This window comes from Betta splendens, chromosome 12 (assembly GCF_900634795.4).
Source record: "Betta splendens chromosome 12, fBetSpl5.4, whole genome shotgun sequence".
Lineage (NCBI taxonomy): Eukaryota > Metazoa > Chordata > Actinopteri > Anabantiformes > Osphronemidae > Betta > Betta splendens.
This window is the reverse complement of record NC_040892.2, coordinates 6,854,094-6,871,974: the sequence shown is the minus strand read 5'-3', so window position 1 is coordinate 6,871,974 and position 17,881 is coordinate 6,854,094. Positions and strand designations below refer to the sequence as shown.

The following is a 17,881-nucleotide window of genomic DNA, read 5'->3' as shown; positions in this document are numbered from 1 at the left end:
AGCTATGTTTCCATGCAGCACTTAAGTTATTCAGCACATGTGCTCTGTTGTGTGTTGTATCAAACCACGTAAAGCTCAATCAACCACCTCAAAGAAATACCTCGAACCCTTTACTGCTGTTTATCTTTGCCACTCTGGTCGTTTTGTGCTTTACTATGTTCTACATAACATTTTAAGCATCCTTTAGTCGACACACAAGTACAAACAAACTGTGTCCGTGACGCACGTTTCTTCCATGCGCAACACCATTCTCCACCTGTCTGGAGACTTTAAGGACGAGGGGCCAGTCACTAGGCTGGGTGAGAGCGTGTAACAACACGGTGTACAAATATATATGGCTTCAGAAAGATGATACCTAACTCTCCATGACTACACAAGTCCGCGGGTCCATGTCTCAGTCCAAAAAACCTACGATGAGCTGCAGATTGTGTAACACATCAGAGCATTTTCCAGCAGCCATTTTTCATTGTACAAGCTGTTTAGACATTCCATTTAGGATATTTGCAGTAAACATTAAGTCAGATACAAGCAATATTCCTGCTGTGCTTGCTTTATATTGCGTAATGTCACATTTATATATGAGATATGTTATTTTTCACTACAGGTTTGTTGCCCAATGTTTCAGTTTTTCAACATCTCAAAAATGTCAAAGCCTTCTCCTTACTGTCAAATATTACTGCAGTAATATTCCCTCTGTTGCTTGGTAGGTTTACAAGGCAGCAGAGGAACAGCTGTGCAGACACAAGTGTCACGTTATGACACAAAGACTAGAAAGACATGACATCACTTTGAGTGTTTACATGCAACCCTGTGTGTGTGTGTGTGTGTGTGTGTGTGTGTGTGTGTGTGTGTGTGTGTGTGTGTGTGTGTGTGTGTGTGTGTGTGTGTGTGTGTGTGTGTACCAGCCAAAAAAAACCCCTGCATCTTTTCCATCAGCCACCCATGGTCGCCGTAACAACCAGGTGTGGTAATGACTGTAGAGATGAATACTTCCTTCTATTATCTTGTTGATTAATGTTTGTCATATTGGAATGAAATGAAAGTTATTACTAACTATTAATTATGATATATGAAAATTTCAAACTTATTATTGACTGAAAAATACCAGCTGAAGTGAGTCCGCGTAAAGTGGGTCATCACTGTGAATATAGGTATCAAGTGATAAGTGATTGGCACGTCTGCACTATCAGGTAGCTGCCTGACTTTGTACTTGTGGGCGACAGCACTTAAAAATAGACTCACCCCGAGACTCAGCTCAGCCTGAGTGCATACTGAAGTCCTACATCATCGCTCTATATCCCCAAGCCTACAACGATGAAAAGGGTACGTACGACTGCATGGCTGGAAGTCCCCATCGCTGGCTAGACAACTGTTTTAATGCCTCCAGTAATAATAATAGGTTACAGCGCGTTACTGAGCACTGAGTTAGCTCATTAGATATTTTGCTTGTGGCTTTTTTTTAAACATTAATTACACTTCGCCTCTGTCACAACACTGCTCGCTGCGTTGCCTGATACACACAACACTGTTCTGTCTGTTCACCTTCCAGCTGATTTGCAGCTGTCAGAACGATGTTGACTGTCAATGTTGATGTTGTGAAGCAGCGTGTAATTCTATTATGATATTAGTTGTGATTCATTTTTTAATTGATTTACCATTAGTAATTGAAAATCTAAAGATTCCACAGATCCTTGAGTGTTGGGAGTCAGTTTTGGCAGGGACAGCCATGATGAAATTGTCCTGGTGCTGACAGCTTTATTGTTTTTATTTAAATGTCAGTGCAGATCAAGTCCTATATCAAATGCACTAATCTTCCATTACTAAATCTCCTTGTAGACCTAAAAGTGGACGATGACAGATGCAATGTGCAAACATTTGATCTAAATATTGAGTCAGTGTACTCACCACAAAGTGCAGGATGTAATGAACTGACTATTATTACCTTTAATAGAAAAAATGTCTTTGATGTTAATGAAAACATGTTTTGCAGAGAGTTTTTGTTTGCATTTTTTTGCAGTGTGTTGGTCACTACAGTCTGGGTCTGCATTTCATAGTAAACATGTCAAGTGTCCTTGGCTGCTGCAGGAATGTGACAAATGCAGGTCATGGGTGGAGAGATGGTATTTTTCCAGCGTCTGTGCCACACGCTCTGCTGCTGCAGTCTTGTGTATCCATGCGTGTGTTTTGAAGCCTTTCACCCTTCAGCGCTTCCACTGTTGACAATACTGAGCGTGCGCTGGTATTTTTCCATCATAGACAATACCTTTATTCCCAGTTTCATCATTTGCACTCATCTCACATCAACACTGATGCTGCAGCAGGTAACAATATAAACAGTGGGTTCATTAGGGGAGGAGGGAAGGATTTCTGTGGTTAAGGTCGGTCGAGTGGGATTTTAAAGCTTCTAAAATAGACACATGAGGCCATTTACAGCCAGGGAGAAGATAAGCATGTCACACAAACCTGGCAGCTAGGAGATAGTGGACCTGCTTATGTTAGACTGAGGAGATGCGAGCTGCCTTTGTTTATTTTCTGATCAGTTTCTACTTTTTGCAGATTTCGAACATCAAAACTTGAGGGAACGTTTCGAGCCAGAGGGGAAATGAAACGGGAAATGAAAAGTGTCACTGGACATTGATCGTCATCCTGAAGCTCAATATCTGGAGTTGCTGTTTGAGCAGTGCAGCAAGACGTCCCGATGGATCGTTCACTCCTCCCCAAACACAGCCAGACCCAGACGTCCCCGGCCCCCGAGGACAGCCGGACTGGGGATTCAAGGCTTTCTCTGTTGGACAGTCCTGATGAAGACATGCTCTGTGCTCACACGACAGGAACAAAAGTCTTATCAAATGTTTTAAAGGCTCCTGATGCGTTTCATGATGTCTCCAAACCTCACAACAGCACAGACTCAGACTGTTTAAAGCCTTCAGCCATGAGCTGTAATATGTCTGTGTGTCCTTCCACACTAGAGAATGATTTCCGGGTCTGTGGTTGTTTGGGCTCATTGCATCTTTTACCTCATCTAACCCAGAACCTCGTTTCCCTCAGACCTGAATGTTTCTCTGAGCCCTACACTGGAAGCACTGATACATCACACTCTCCTGGGGCGACATCATTCATTTCTGAGGGTTTGATGGAGTCATCCATCACTGAGCTTCTCTTCAACCACAGCTCCAGCTCTGAACACAGTCCACCCACCTTGCTAACATGTCCATTATCACTTCAGTCAGAAGGCTCACTTACAGGGCCTGTGTCAGAACTGATTATCTTTGAAAGTGACACACAAGGCTTTATCCCGAAGGCCAGTGTAGCTCCCCAGGAGATCAAATGTCCCGAATACCAAGCTGTTTCACAAACAGCGGGGGAAGAAGCAGGTGGTCACTCTAGTAAAAATGCCTCAACGTGTGATTCACCTGACGCGGTGACACCGCATCGACATGACTCTGTTAAGCAAAGAAAGCCCGGTGATGAATCAGGCATGAGTCAGTACACGGGGCTTGGACCACCTGCTGTGGGTGCCTGTGACGTGGGCTTGATGTTGGGAAGTGATGCGAGTCAAAGAAAAGCAGAGGTCACAGGTCTGAGTCCGCACCCCGGGAGAAGCGACAGCCCGTCTGAGGTGTGGCAGGACGCGTGCCAGTATCTGTCAGGAGAGGATGTGAAGGATCAGGACGTTCTGGACAAGAGGGTTCTCGCTGTGACGCAAGGAGGACTCTCCGCCACCAGCGACTTAACGTTTCACCCGGGAAAGACACAAGTGTCAGTTTACAACCCTGAAGCTGGCGACTGGATTGGCTGGCCCAGCGAAAAGACCAGAAGACCCCCTGTGGAGAGGTGGTCGTCGGTGGACAGCTGGGCGAGCGCGCTCTCAGACTGGGCCGAGATCATCAGCGCTGCGCCGGAGGACGTCACGGCGGCCTGCACGGAGATAGGTGCGGAGATAGAGGCGCTAACGCAGGCGCTAGCAGAGGCTGACTCACCCGCAGGTGCAGAGGCAGCAGTGAAGGCGCAGTCGCAGACGCTGGAGGAAACCCAGAGCGGCCCGACGTCCTCTCACCGCTCCACGGACCAGCGCAGAAGCATGGGTCCGGCTGAAGGTTCTGAAAGTTATGGTGCAGATGTGACTCCTACACTGAGCCCTGGATCTACGTCCCCCGTAAATCAGAGCATTCCTCCGTTTGATGGATATGTTGAATACTTGGACACAGACATTTTCCTCAGCAATGGTGCAGGTGCAGTAATTTTGAACATTGTAGAAGATACAGATTTGGAGGCACAAAATGCACCAAACAGAGAGGTAAGATTTTACATAATTCTGCATGTACGTTCATTTAGAGGGCCAAGTCTTCCTTCATGATGAATCCCAGCAGCCGCCTTCACATCGGCCGCGCTGGCGAACAGGTCCGTCAGTCATGTGTTTTGAAATGGCAGCCAGAACATTAAGAGACATTCTCGCTCTTGCCCTTGTCACTGTTTCCATACTTACTGCACCGGCAGCCGCGCAGGACGTAGAGATGATTGGATTAGTCCTTTGGCTCCCGCCGCACAAACCGGCAGCTGCGTGTGCCGAAGGAAGCGAGGGTGCATGAGAGGAGAACTTTGGACGGCCAGAAATGGCATCTAATAATAGACGGAGGGTCCGATGATAATAGCATGCAGCCGTGGCATGTCAGGATGGAGGGGTGAGAGGAGAGCGCAGCTGAGGAGCGAAACCCGAGCCTTCTTTGCTCTCACACTCTTGTTGCACACACCCATTCCCTCCACATCTCCTTTAAAAAGCCAGGATCCGAGCGCAGACGGGTCACTGGTCCATGACAGCAATGCTGCAGATTTCCATTGCATGTTGGGAGGTACAAACGACAACAAGGTATGGGATGTGGGATTTCATAAACGATTGATTAGCGGATCTACAAAGAGGTATGTTGACGAATAAAAAGCTCTAAAACAGCATGTTATTCTTAAGGTTTACTGTCTGTTAAAGCTAAATGTTTTAATTAATGCAGGATTGGGCTGCAAAATCTAAAATACCTATTTTTCTATTTTTATTATCAGCTGCTTGAAGATGGACGTTGTGAAGTAACACATGGGCACAGTGTCTGTCAGCAGGGTTCTGGTGCCGAGCAGGTTGAAGCTGGAGCCCAATCCTCACCGGAGCTTCTTTTCCTCACCGCAGACGCTCTGACTCTGCCGTGCGTGGACCTACAAGCCTCCCTGCATATCCATGCGACGGCTGACACGTTAGCCAACCTTGACGGAGCACGTCAGCTGGAGCCACAAAGCGGGGGTCCTGGGTTTATTACACCCTTAGGTCCTCTGAGTTTCGGCTCTTCTCTCATCCGTCAGGCAGCCGACGACTCGGAAGGAGACCGACCTCGGCCCGAGAGGCTTCGCACTGACAACGGGGACCTCGGTTGTGATCACGTACAACCCTCCGCTCCGTGGCCAGCCTCAGATGGAATTACTGACAGAGCATCTGCGGAAGGTGACGAGGAGCTTATTCACAAAAAGGAAAACGCAGTCGAGTCCTCGCCAGAGGGACAATGCAAACGCAGAGCGGACGCGTCTTTGTTTCTCCCCACTGAGCAAAAAATAGCAATCGAGGATATTCACGAACTGAGCAGAGAGCTGTCAAACCTGGCACCAGTGCCTGCAGATCATTTTATCATCTCAGAGGAGAACCATGTTGCCTTTATTACTTTAGAGTTAAATGATCCATTTTTCTTCTGGACGCCTAAACCTCGAAGGACAGATCTCCAATTTGAGGTTGATCGGGAAACGGTAGAAGAGATGCCTCACAAAACCCACAAGAGCGCGGAGAGCAAAGCCCGCTCCAAAAAGGACAAAGCGGGCGGACATCACCATGGGCCTCAGGTGTCAAAGAAGCCCGAGGCTCCGCACGGTTCTGCCCAACACTCCAGCAACAAGCAGGACGCCCGTCCTCACGCCAGGGACGATCACGCGCCTCCAGGGCCCGAAGACAGGGAGAATGAGGCGCCCGAGCCGCACGCGGCCGCTGAGGCGGCTCCAAGCAAACCACAGGCCAAAAAGAAAAAGAAACAAGGCCAGAGCGCGGCAGCGCGGAGTCCGGCGCCGGCCGACGTGGAGACACCCAAGAGCGCCAAAGGACGGATTGAGATGTTTGAAGCCAAGCTGGGAGCGGCCGCTGGGAGAGCTGGGAAGGAGCGCGATCGAGCAGACGGTACTGGGAGGAAGTCCCAGCAGACAGAGGACAAGGCTGCGCGGGGACAGCCCCCTCCCGACTGCAGGGATCCGAAAGACGCGCCGCCCAAGAGCTGCGGCGCCGCCCTGCAGGACGACGTGGTCAAGAGGCGCCGCTTGTCCGGGGACAAGTTCGGGAAGATCGTCAGCGTCCTGGAGCCGAAGGCGCCGGAGACGGGGGTTTGTGTGAAGGCGGAGGGAGACGAAGCCGAGCCGGAGGCCGGAGCCACTCGTAGGAAAGCCTACAGCGACGTGGTGAAACAGAAAGCCCCGCCTCCGGAAGGTACGCGCCCGACTCCTGGGCCAGGACTCTGTCGTATCCACCATTCCCCTCATATTAACAGTCTCGTTCCAGAGCCCACGGTCGTGCAGCCGATCCAGGCCGCGGCCGTGAGCGGCGACGCCCAGAGCCTGCGCCTGTGGTGCCAGTTCGCCCGCGCCTCCTGCGACCACACTGTGACCTGGAGCCGGGAGGGCGCCGTCCTGGCGGAGGTCCGGAGAAGGTACTGGGGCTCCACCGTGCATGAGATGGGGGGGCGGCGGGGGAGGTGGGGTCGAGGGGTGGTTGTGACGCGGTTCCTGTCGCTGAAGTGCAGGGGACGAGAGCCGGGCGTCGCTCACCATCTCCAACGCCTCTCACAAGGACCTGGGCAGGTACCACTGCAGCCTCAGCAGCCCGCGTGGGTCCACCAGCCTGGACTTCCTGCTGACGTATGAAGGTACAACCCCCCACAGCTGCAAAAGGCAACAGCACCAGGACCAAAACGCAGCTTACTAATGAGAAATCCTTGTTCTTTTTTACAGTGCTCAGTGAAATTGTCGTTCCTCCGTCTCCCAAAACCATCACATGTGAGTCCCTGTCTCCGAAGCACGTCCGCGTCTTTGCACGCGCGCTGTTAAAAAGCATCTCCTCTGTTTTCAGCCACTCTGGCGCCGGCGGGGAGCGAGGAGGAGGACGTCCACTGCTCCAGCCTGATGTTCAACAACGACTTCCTGTCCGACCAGTACTTCGGCGAGAACCGCCCGGTCAGCATCGTCACGGAGAAGGCCCACTTCGGCGAAGGCATGCACCGGCGCGCGTTCCGGACCACGCTGCGGGCGGGTCGGATCCCGCGGCTGGTGCCGGGGCACTCGTGCGTGCTCAAAGTGCACAACTCCATCAGCTACGGGACCAAGAACAACGACGAGCTCGTCCGGAAGAACTTCTCCCTGGCTGTGGAGGTGAGAGCGGCGCCAATGAGCGGCTGCAGTGGCTTGATGAGGTCGGTGACCGTGCGACTCTCCCGCATAATGCAGGAGTGTCAGGTGCAGAACACGGCGAGGGAGTACATCCGGGCCTACAATGCTGTGGCCCAGTCCACCGGCGCCTTCGGAGACGTCCCAGAGTGAGTGAGCGGCGAACACGCAACACGCGACGCACAATCGTCTGGCGTCTAACGGCGCGTCTTCCTCCAGGATCATCCCCATCTACCTGGTCCACCGCCCGGCCAACGACATCCCGTACGCCACGCTGGAGGAGGAGCTCATCGGCGACTTCGTCAAGTACTCGGTCAAGGACGGCAAAGAGATCAACCTGATGCGGCGCGACTCCGAGGCCGGGCAGAAGTGTTGCGCCTTTCAGCACTGGGTCTACGAGACGACGGAAGGGAACCTGCTGGTCACTGATATGCAGGGTTGGTGGAGGAGCTGCATGCCTCCATTACCAGCGCTGTGCGCGGGTATTCATTGGCTCCGCTGTGTGTTTCAGGGGTGGGGATGAGGCTCACTGACGTGGGAATAGCCACCTGTAAGAAAGGGTACGTTTGTTTGTCTGCGTTGAGCCCAATGCAAACTGTAGACCAAAGCATTAATGCCTGTTTCCTTCTCAGGTACAAGGGGTTTAAAGGAAACTGTGCCACTTCCTTCATTGACCAATTCAAAGCCTTGCACCAGTGCAACCGCTACTGTGAGATCCTGGAGCTCACGTCCCTGCAGCCCAAAGCCAAAAAGCCCGCGTCAGCGCCGAAACCCAAAGTCCAAGCGTGTGCTGCCCCCAAGAAGAAAGTGCCTGGGCCCACGGTCAGAGGCAAGACATAACAGCAGGGGGTCTGGGACTGAAGGAGCCCAGCTGGGAGAGTGGAGACAACCAAGCTTGATGAGATGTGATGTGAGATGGTGAAAGTAGGAGAGGGAGCTGCTGTGAGAGACGCAATGAACACTTGAGTTTGTCTACACCATCGAACTGTGATGTCTTAGCTCACTTTGTTACTGAATCATGATTAGTTTTGATCAAATACTTGTTTTTTCTACTGTGATGTTTTCAAACTATTAGTTCGTTAAATTAACGAACTTGTTAATTGATTGGAGAAAATGTCTAAAGTAGGTTGTGTGAGAGGTTGCAGCGACTCGGCTCGGACAGTGTGAATGGGTCATTTGAGTTTGATTGTGAGGTGATTATATTTATTTAATGTCATTAGAATGTTTGTATTTAATGAAGCTACTGATTTACACATAAATATGATGTAAAGTATCTGTTTAAATGTACTCAGAGGAAGTATTTTAGATTTATCTGGGACATACTACATACTGTAGACTGTGCTGCACTGGTTCAGTCATGTTAAGCTCACAAGTTTGACTCAGAATCTTTGGCTCTCGGGCCGGAGCTACAACCAGTGTGTATAAACAAACTGCACATCGACGCTATTAAACTGATTTGATGCTTTCTCTTTGGTCATTTTACCTTTGCTTCAATACAGTATGACCTTAACCTGTGTCTATGAGCAAATGTCTGCTCACAAGGAGCTACTAGCAAGATACTGTACTTAGTAGTAAAGGTCAAGATGGAGACAGAGGCTCACACGCGGGCAACAAAAAAAATATATAACTTTTTATTTATATGAATGTTTGTGGATGAAGCATCAGACTGAAAAGTGCCTCACAGCCGGAAAGACTCAACAGCTGCAACGTGTAGAGAAGCAAACCCTTTCCAATATGAGCACAGATGAACACATGAGGTCCTTTTCACACTGTAGCTATTTAGTGTGATAATGGCGTTTGATACGGAGGACACAAACACCATTGTCACACTCCACAGCTCTGGAGGACAACGCTCGCTGCAGAAGCGTGGACGGAGCGCCTGTGGTCACAAAGCGGCATCTGGAGGAAAACGCACATCTGGAATCAGCAAAGAGAAATGGATTAGGCTCGCTTTGTGGTGGGGTTGCATTCAATTCAAAGGATGGGTTAAAAACAAGAACAAACACACACAGTTTATCCAAAATGTCCAAGGTTCAGTCCAGGTTTTCTACTGACTGTGGGGATGAGAGCAGCTGTGTGCACATGTGTGAGAGAGCAGCACCTGTGCGATAACCTTTTCTGTGTTTCAAGCATTTTCCTTGCATTACATCAAATAAAGTTGGGCGTGTGTAAAAAGCCAAAAACGCATAAAGAGTTCCATAACTGATCGATTTTACAAACGTCAGGTTCATAAAGTGAATCCTTTTCCTGGACGGATCCGTACTTACCCAACGCTCAGCGTCCTGCCGCTCCGAGCTCCTCCGTGTTCTCACTCACTCCCTTTCACATTCGTCTCGGAGCGGCGTCTCCGAACGCTGGGTTTCAGCTGCGCGTTGATGCCGTGATCCCTTTGGTGCCGTCCCGTCCAAGTCTTTATGTAGACAGAGCAAGGTTTGGACAAACAGCCCGGTTCCACATTAGTGATAAGCTACAGCGGAAGTATTGATCGACCCTGACCAGAGGTGGGGGGTTGGGGGGGGGGGGGGGGGGGGGGGACGACCAAAAGCTGCGGTGGTGAAGCAAGAGGGACCGAACACCAAGGTCCCAGCAAGTCTGTGATGGGTCACAATGAAAGACAGAAGAGAATGACTGACACATATGGAGCAAAGAAGAAGAGCAGCGGGGGTCGAACTATTAAGATGCAGAAAGTCTAACGTGTTGAGTGTTGACTCCACATGTTCACACTTTGTCTCATACGAGTTATAATCTCCAGCATCACAGATTAAACACATGGTGTTTAGCCAGTGCTGCTCAGAGGTCAGCGTGGACACCGTGACCGCAGACACGTGTGTGATCATAGCCTCCACACGCTGACCCAGCTTCACCCCCACCACAACCACCAGGGAGGTGTTTTATCACCTTTATTCATTTATTATTATTATATGAAAATGGTCATCATTTGGTTGAAACCTGATCTGATTTGAAGTTGAACTGTGTGTTTACATCGGAGGGCAAAGTTTATTAAGATGTAAGTTAGCGATTATGTTCCGACGTTGCTCAATGTCACTAAAATAAGCAGAAAGTGTTGCACACATATCGATTCCGCCGTGTGTACACTCAGTAAGAAGCTCCGAAACCGATGTCAGCGTTTCACACTTTATTTCGACTTGTTTCATTTGATTTTAAATTACAACCTGCGGTCAGCTAAAAACTATTTACACAGGAATTTAACCTTGTTTAATGTGTCATCCGCTTTGTATCAGCTCAATGCTAAACTTCTTGTGAGAAGGGGCTGTGACCAAACACAGAAACAGGCCTGGGAGGTCACGCCAAAGGTCAAACTGCGAGGCCTCGCCTTGAGCTCAACAGGAGCTGAAGATCGCTGCACACCCACTCTGATGCTGGAGTGCTTCAGACGGTGGATCTAGAGAAGAACGGGCGCTCACTTTGTTTGTGACCAGATGGAGGTTAGGAGGGCTTGATAAAATGTCCCCGGCCCGGCGGGGTGGCCTCTATTTGCTTGTCCTTGGACCTGATAACTGGAGACCGCCCGTGTGAATGAACTGGGGTCCCTTCACCACGCCACGTTCGAACACACGCACGAAGACACAAGGAAGCACCAGCAAAAGTGAATCACATGGTTCAAAAGCTCATTAAAACATAAACAGTTGCTAAACATGCAGTTTGCCCTGGAAGTTACTACTACTAAGCTCTGATGGTTTAAAAACACTAATTCAATTAAATTCAAGTATATGGAAGTTCACTGAAGGCTTTAGTACTTCTTCAGTACTACTACTAATACTACTTTGAAATATTTCTTTATTCTTCCAAACCACATAAAAAAGGGAAAAAGATCCAGAACCAGGGAACTCAAACAACACACTAAGAAGTTTCTGTTTTTATTCGACTGAAGTTAAACCACAAAGAGTTGCAGAGAGTGGTGGAATCTGCAACAAAATTGATATTTCCTGTCATTCATTAAAAAAAAGGAAAACCCTCTAAAAAAAAAATAATATTTTTAAACTTCACAGAGTCAGTTTGAGTGGCAAAATCACAGGAGGGGACACAAGGGAGGTAAAGGAGGAGAGAAGGGACAAAAGAAGAGGTAAAGGTGGAAAAGGTGGAAACATTAAAGGATGCGAAGCCTCAGCTTCACTTTTATTCACTTGTTCTACCTTAGCAGCAGCCCAGATTTACAGACTATTTATATTGCACCAGGTGAGTGCTTTGAATGGAAGAAAACAGAATCACATTCGAGTTAATGATGGAACAAATACACAGACAATAGGCGACATGACCTCAGAGTGATCTATAAAGTGCCCTTTAGGTTAAAAGGTGTTAGAAAAGGTGAGAGAAACAAAAAAAAAGGAAAAACATAAAAAGAAAAACAAATAAATCTTTGTCTTTGTAAGAAACGTGCTGCTTTATATTCAGTCCCAATCACAGCTTTTCTCTCAAACACCCGCACACACACAGCTTCATTTTAGTCATGATCAGTAATACTTCTGTTAAATGTAATACATACATATATTTATATATCATGAAAGAACTTAAATTGTTTTCAGAACAATTTACAGCATTATGAACAGCAACAGGCATGACAATATTAATAGAATTAAGATGTGTCGGAGAGAAAATAACGCCAGTTTTAGTTTTTCCCCCCCAGACGTCCAAATTACTATGTAGTCAAAGCAAACACAACATACAGGTTCATGCTGCTTTCATAGCACTACAGTAAAACCACATTTGCTATCACCTTAACAAATGATATGGACTATTAATTTCCCAGATTAGCCAGATTTACACTTCATACACGGCGTCATATAGAACTGTCAAAAGAGTAAACAACATTGTTCATCAGTACAAACATGTTGGGTGTGTTTTCCTGCAAGAATTGTAGCAATTATTAAAAAATATTAGTGATGTCAAAATTATAAAACAAAACTGGGGGTTGTGTCACCCCCCATCGTCGAATCTTTACCAGTGGTTTAAAAAAAAAACTAACAAAAACAACGTTATTACTACAAAAAGGCTGAAGTGCGACGTCGGATCACACGACATAGACAAGGCTCTACGGAGGGGTGTGGCCAATTTCCTGACGTGTGATTGGCTAGCATTCCTAAGGTAATCTGGTGTTGGTCTAAGGGTTTGAAAGACTTCTAGTGCTCATAGTGCCATTGTGGGTTCGTCGAGAAATAGTGCATGTAGGAGCCAGACTAAGGCCATGCTAACCCCCTTCCACTGAAGGGTGCTTGAAAACTGTGGTATAGTGTGTTTGTGTGTGAAGGAGCTATTGAAATGTATTAAGTGTTTTCCAGCACTGTAGATTTTCACAGGACAGAGGGGGAGAGGGGAACAAAACAGCAGATCGGGGCCGGCTTTAGTCATTCACTGCTCATGCCTGTGGATGATAGACTTCACCATTCAACACTCCCCTTTCTTTCCCCAGCACCTTTGAAGGGGTAACCTACCCATACTGATAAGATATAAAGACGTAGGCATATTGGCTCGACAAGTCTCTGTACAGTCTCAAACCACCGTGCTGTGTTGGTGGCTCGCAGTCAGGCATTACAGTACAACATGCTTGCACAGAACTGTGGCTTTTTTGTTTTCATGGTTATTTTTTTTTCTTCTTGTTAGTTGGATGCAGTCAGGCGACGCCGTCTTTAGTCGACCCCCTCGAAGCCCTGCGCGTTCTCCACAGCCATGAGGAGTTTCTCTCTCAGGTCCTCAAATGATTCGTAGGTGGGAAGATCCAAACGGTTAAAACTGAGGGAAAACATACAAGGACCACGTTAAATAGGCACAATGAGTGCAAAAATACAAGACACAAATGTCAGAAAGCCAAAACTATGAACTAAGATGGTGATTATAACCACCATTACAGCTGCTTAGAATTAGCATATTAGCATTGTCAGTGGGATGTGTGAAGTCACTTTGCTGTAAAGTCTGGATTTAGTGCAGCTGTGAATGAGTTTAGCCACAAAGCTGCTAGCATTAGTGTGTGTGTGTGTGTGTGTGTGTGTGTGTGTGTGTGTGTGTGTGTGTGTGTGTGTGTGTGTGTGTGTGTGTGTGTGTGTGTGTGTGTGTGGTGACATACCATGTGTGAGCTCTTGGCAACTTATCTGGTGTCCCCCACTGCTCAATGGTGAACAGCTGAGGTCCATTAGAACCTGGCAGAAAAATGACAACAACATGGACATGAAGTAACATGCTTAAACTAATTCTGTTGTATAAACAGTATTATTAATATAAAAAGGGTGGTCACAATTCTCACATCACTAGCGGTTGCATGGTTCGGGCCCTGTAGTCATAACAGATAATGGCGGGTTCTTAAGGGAGAGAACACCTACCATAAAGCTCGGCAAAGCCGTTCATTGGCACCCTGGATGTTCCCGTAACAAACTGGAGGAGCCGAATCCTCTTTTCAGCATCCATCAACAGGACGACCTGCCAAGCAAGGAAATATAAATACCGTTGATTTATCACATAACTGATTGTAAAACTCAAATCGTTGCTACAGCTGCATCACTTAAGGGATATTGAAATGATTTAGCATAATAATCAATCTAGCCTAAGTGTGCAATTAAGAATACATGTATAAATTAAGGCGCGTGTGAAGCTTGCAGTCTGAATATTTATGTGTGTGTGTGGTGTGTGTGTGTGTGTGTGTGTGTGTGTGTGTGTGTGTGTGTGTGTGTGTGTGTGTGTGTGTGTGTTGAAGCTCAGATCCAGTCAATGAGATAACACGGGCAGGTACTACTTCAGGCTCTTTCATCAGCGCAAACAAGGCCGTTCTCCCAAAAAGACTTTGATCTTCAAAAGCAAAGCCCGAGAAGCAAAGCCAGGCTCTCTCCATGATCTCCAGGTTACGTGCTCGCCAAATTCAACTGCATGGACCAACCTTCCAGAACCACTGTATAACAGGATGGTTGGGGCAGTAGCCGTTCTTGTAAACAGTGTGCTGTCTCCAGTCGTTGACGTCGACGTCGCCCAAGCCACACATGAGCAGCTGCACGGGGACAAGGGAGAAGAGAGATGAGGAATTGGTTTATCGTATTCGGTGACATGAATGGTCAATTACTAGTAAGCTGTGGGTACCTCCAGTTCGTTTTCGTCAAAGATTTTGATCAGGTCAATGAGAATGAGCTCTGTGAAGCCCTGCAAATAAAAAACAAACAAAGCTACAAGTCCAGCAGTAAACATCAGGTCACCCCACCGCCCTCTAGTGGAGAGTTTGTGTATAAATACCTCCAAGAAGGCGTTCATCTGTTTCTGGACCCGGTTGACAAACCTCCACTGGATGACCAGGCTGAGACAAGAGACGTTTATTAAAATTAACTTAAATAGTTAATATATTAGTGTTTAGACTGCACAAAAAGAAGATGGGTAAAAATATATTTCTGTATATTACTCTATGTATTCCTTCTTGTTCTCATTGGTCACCACCATGTCTGAACCACTGGGCTTAAGGTCGACCTGGTACGTCTGATACAGAAAGAGATAACGACTCCTGTTAGTTAACTTTGATTCCTACATTTCAACTTAACATGAGGATTTTAACTTCTCAGACATGCGCACCTGCCCAAAGTTGTCCTCATCAATACAAAACCTGAGGTCCAGCTCAGTAGGGTCGTTTTCCAGGATCCACTTCAGAGAGTTGTAGTATTCACTGTCCTGCAGGGCAGAGAACACTTTTATTATTTGTGATTAAAATCACCCTTAACTAAGCAACTCAAACAACCAACCCTGAGCTCAATGGATTGATTCATTCTACAATTGTTAAAGAAAACATGAGTAAAAACATTTGCTTAGCCATGAAACTTAAAGCATATTTACTGATGCATTATTTCTATTTGCATCACAGTTCCACACTTATTATACAAGTCTAGAAACCTTAAATAATTAATTAGCTATTATTTTTGTAGAAACATAATCTTACCACAGACTCCATGTCCTTAAGAGAGATTTGTTTTCCCAGCATCATCTTGTAGAAGGGCCGGATGAAAAAACCTGAGAAAAGAGGACAATGTTGCTATACAGTAAGTGTGTGTGTGTGTGTGTGTGTGTGTAAACATGTGTGACAGACAGGACAATAGACAATATCCAGCAGTTTACCATCTAGCAGCTTTCCGTGAAACACAGCCATTCCTGCCACACGTCCGATGAACTTGAAATAGGAGAGGTGGTCCTCGTTGCAAAGGCCCGAGTTGGGATTGATTTGCAATGTGTAGTTGTCCCTGAACAGACACAGCAGACAACAAAGCTTGTTACAGTGGTGATCAGCACAAAGTTTAGGTCCCCTCTACACAGCTTGTAAGTCATAGAGTCTTACGTGGCAGAGTATTCAAACAGGCCGTAGTAAGGATTAAACATCTCCTTGGATAAAAGGAAGAACCACTCTCTGGCCACACCACCGTAGTCCAGCCCTTTCTCCGATTCAAACTCGATCCACAGTCGCGCCTTCAGAACATCCGGCCTCTTCAGGGACATGATTCGACGGTACGACTCTTCAAAGATGTTGTTCCTGTGCAGTTTCATCTCGAACCGGTTGGGGATGTCACCCTGGAACGTCTCACAAATAGACAGTATTAATATAAATTGCTTTATGGCATGAGCTATGATGGTTCTGAGGACGGAGTTGTGCCATTTAAATCAAAACATAAAGACTCCTACAAACAATCACAATTGGAACAGTGCAAATGCACCAATCACACTTCATAATTTATCAACTCAGTTTATAGCTTCTAGGCATAAAAATATGAGCCATACGTGTACAAAAGAAAAAAGAATTAAATGATTGCAATGAATATTCAATGTGCAATAAACATGTCAAACCAAGCACTGCAATCAAATACAATCAAAACAGTAGATTCCCACATTTAGCTTTGCTCTGGTGCGAGCGCCTGAGCACGTCATCAACGAGCAACACATTCAGCTTAGTGCTGCATCTGAAAAACAGCTGCTTACCGGCTTCTTCAACTTCTTCCTGAAGTAATCATACTTCTGCTTAAACTCTCTTGAGTATGGAACAGCCTGGAAAAACAACACATCGGAATCAGGGAGCAGTTGCAAACCTATCAGTGTTTGTCAGTAATAAGCATGGCCTGGTGACAGGAGACTCTATACAAGAATATATGTACTGTAGCTGTACATGGTCTCATGTAAAGTGGCCACTACAATGACAAAGCGATTCATCTCTGGGCAAAGAGAACATACTGTAGTGTACAACACTGTCACAGCAGTGCTAGAACTAAAGGGCAGCAAGTGGAAACTACTCACGGGTCCGGTGATAGCCGGGCTCTGCAGACGAGGGTCCTCCCACTGAGTGTTCTTTGTATCTGGATGAAACACACAAACAACACAACATGCCAATCTAATAGAAAACCTAATGCAAACACAATGTCAGTTTGCCATTTATTAGGCAGCTTTCAACATGTCAAATACAGAAGACAGAGGACTCAAAAGCATGTTCATGTTGATGCTCCCGTATCTGAATCTCTTGAATCTCTTATTACTGGTCCTACTCTTCTGCTTCTTCAGTTAATGACACTGTTGCACTACCGTCTGAGCTCAGTAAATGCTGTCCCTGACCTGCAATTGCTACAGTCTATACTGTAAAAGTGACTTGGAGGACATAAAAAATACAAACAAGAGCCGATAAGAAATGTATTTCAGGAAATATGAAGAGGATAAATACAGAAAGTGGTCTTACTGTGGTCAATGTAAAAGGTGCGTCCGTCTGTGTGAATCCGTTCTTCCCATCCAGGCTGAAAAAGAGCCAAAAGAGACACTGAATGAAGACGAGCACGCTAGCACCTCTCATCTAATTAACAGGCCATGCTCAAATAGTCATGTCAATCCATCCACTTTGGTCCTTTTTCAGTTTATGTTTGATTGCACTTGGCCGACCCGTACATGGTCCAAACACTGACAGCGCAGCACTGCAAGGCAAGCTCAATCAAACACCACAAAGGAACTGAAAGGATTTTGCCTCCGATTTGAGTCAGGTCTGGGACATCAGGCAGGGAAACTACCACAACATAAAAGGTTAATCACCACTACCAGTTCAAACCAGTACACCACCACTGACACCGTGACTGCCCAGGACAGTGTCACAGGCCACAGACACTCGTACGGCACCAGCAATCAGGCCATTCAAAAAAATGACAGTTCCAGAGTAAAGGGGTAGGGAAAGGGATCGAGTCTGACGATCTGTCAGGGCATACAGTATGTGTGGTTTGTGTTACCAAGTATGCTGCAACTGCAGGAGTAGAGACCCGATTGAACAGCCAATGACACATGCAGCTCGCAGCCAGTTCCCTTCCTCCAACACACAGCTGCTTTGGTTTCTCCTAAGAACCTCCAACCCTCCCTCTGCCCCTAATTCGCCCCATTTTCCTCTTTCGATCTGTCCTCGTTCGTTCTCTTTCTCTCTCTCCACCAA

General features: G+C 46.9%; 2 protein-coding genes and 1 long non-coding RNA gene across 15 annotated transcripts in view; 1 reads left to right on the top strand and 2 right to left on the bottom strand.

Annotated features, from left to right (window-relative positions):
• Nucleotides 1-1,235: 1,235 nt before the first annotated feature.
• alpk2 (alpha-kinase 2) lies at nt 1,236-8,920 on the top strand. The gene is made up of 11 exons (XM_029169829.3): nt 1,236-1,323; nt 2,557-4,297; nt 5,053-6,502; nt 6,575-6,722; nt 6,811-6,938; nt 7,024-7,068; nt 7,142-7,440; nt 7,516-7,604; nt 7,675-7,892; nt 7,967-8,015; nt 8,088-8,920. The coding sequence occupies exons 2-11, from the start codon at nt 2,699-2,701 to the stop codon at nt 8,293-8,295; spliced, it is 4,233 nt and encodes a 1,410-aa protein (XP_029025662.1). The 5' UTR covers nt 1,236-1,323; nt 2,557-2,698; the 3' UTR covers nt 8,296-8,920.
• Nucleotides 8,921-9,070: 150 nt separating this feature from the next.
• LOC114867278 (uncharacterized) lies at nt 9,071-9,885 on the bottom strand. The gene is made up of 2 exons (XR_003787842.3): nt 9,723-9,885; nt 9,071-9,372 (listed from the first exon to the last, which is right to left on the bottom strand). It is a non-coding gene; the product is annotated as an uncharacterized LOC114867278 (long non-coding RNA).
• A 1,432-nt stretch (nt 9,886-11,317) lies between these two features.
• Nucleotides 11,318-17,881, bottom strand: part of nedd4l (NEDD4 like E3 ubiquitin protein ligase) — a 32,074-nt gene continuing 25,510 nt past the window's right edge. For 9 of the 13 annotated variants that reach the window (XM_029168572.2, XM_029168575.2, XM_055513309.1 and 6 more), the window contains 14 exons: nt 17,150-17,204; nt 16,717-16,775; nt 16,405-16,470; nt 15,770-16,008; nt 15,553-15,674; nt 15,377-15,447; nt 15,016-15,111; nt 14,849-14,922; nt 14,686-14,746; nt 14,536-14,595; nt 14,339-14,446; nt 13,788-13,884; nt 13,535-13,607; nt 11,318-13,203 (listed from right to left, as the gene is read on the bottom strand). In XM_029168572.2, coding sequence (XP_029024405.1) covers nt 13,101-13,203; nt 13,535-13,607; nt 13,788-13,884; nt 14,339-14,446; nt 14,536-14,595; nt 14,686-14,746; nt 14,849-14,922; nt 15,016-15,111; nt 15,377-15,447; nt 15,553-15,674; nt 15,770-16,008; nt 16,405-16,470; nt 16,717-16,775; nt 17,150-17,204 — 1,284 coding nt within the window. In that variant the 3' untranslated portion in view covers nt 11,318-13,100. The remainder of the gene's footprint in view (nt 13,204-13,534; nt 13,608-13,787; nt 13,885-14,338; nt 14,447-14,535; nt 14,596-14,685; nt 14,747-14,848; nt 14,923-15,015; nt 15,112-15,376; nt 15,448-15,552; nt 15,675-15,769; nt 16,009-16,404; nt 16,471-16,716; nt 16,776-17,149; nt 17,205-17,881) is intronic. The other 4 variants (XM_029168574.2, XM_029168576.2, XM_029168568.3 and 1 more) reach the window with 1 other exon arrangement.

Coding starts and splice junctions, on each gene's coding strand:
- alpk2 (XM_029169829.3), top strand. CDS start 2,699: ATGGATCGTTCACTCCTCCCCAAACACAGCCAGACCCAGACGTCCCCG. Junction 4,298..5,052: donor AAAATGCACCAAACAGAGAG/GTAAGATTTTAC, acceptor TTTTATTATCAG/CTGCTTGAAGATGGACGTTG. Junction 7,069..7,141: donor GTCTCCCAAAACCATCACAT/GTGAGTCCCTGT, acceptor CTCTGTTTTCAG/CCACTCTGGCGCCGGCGGGG.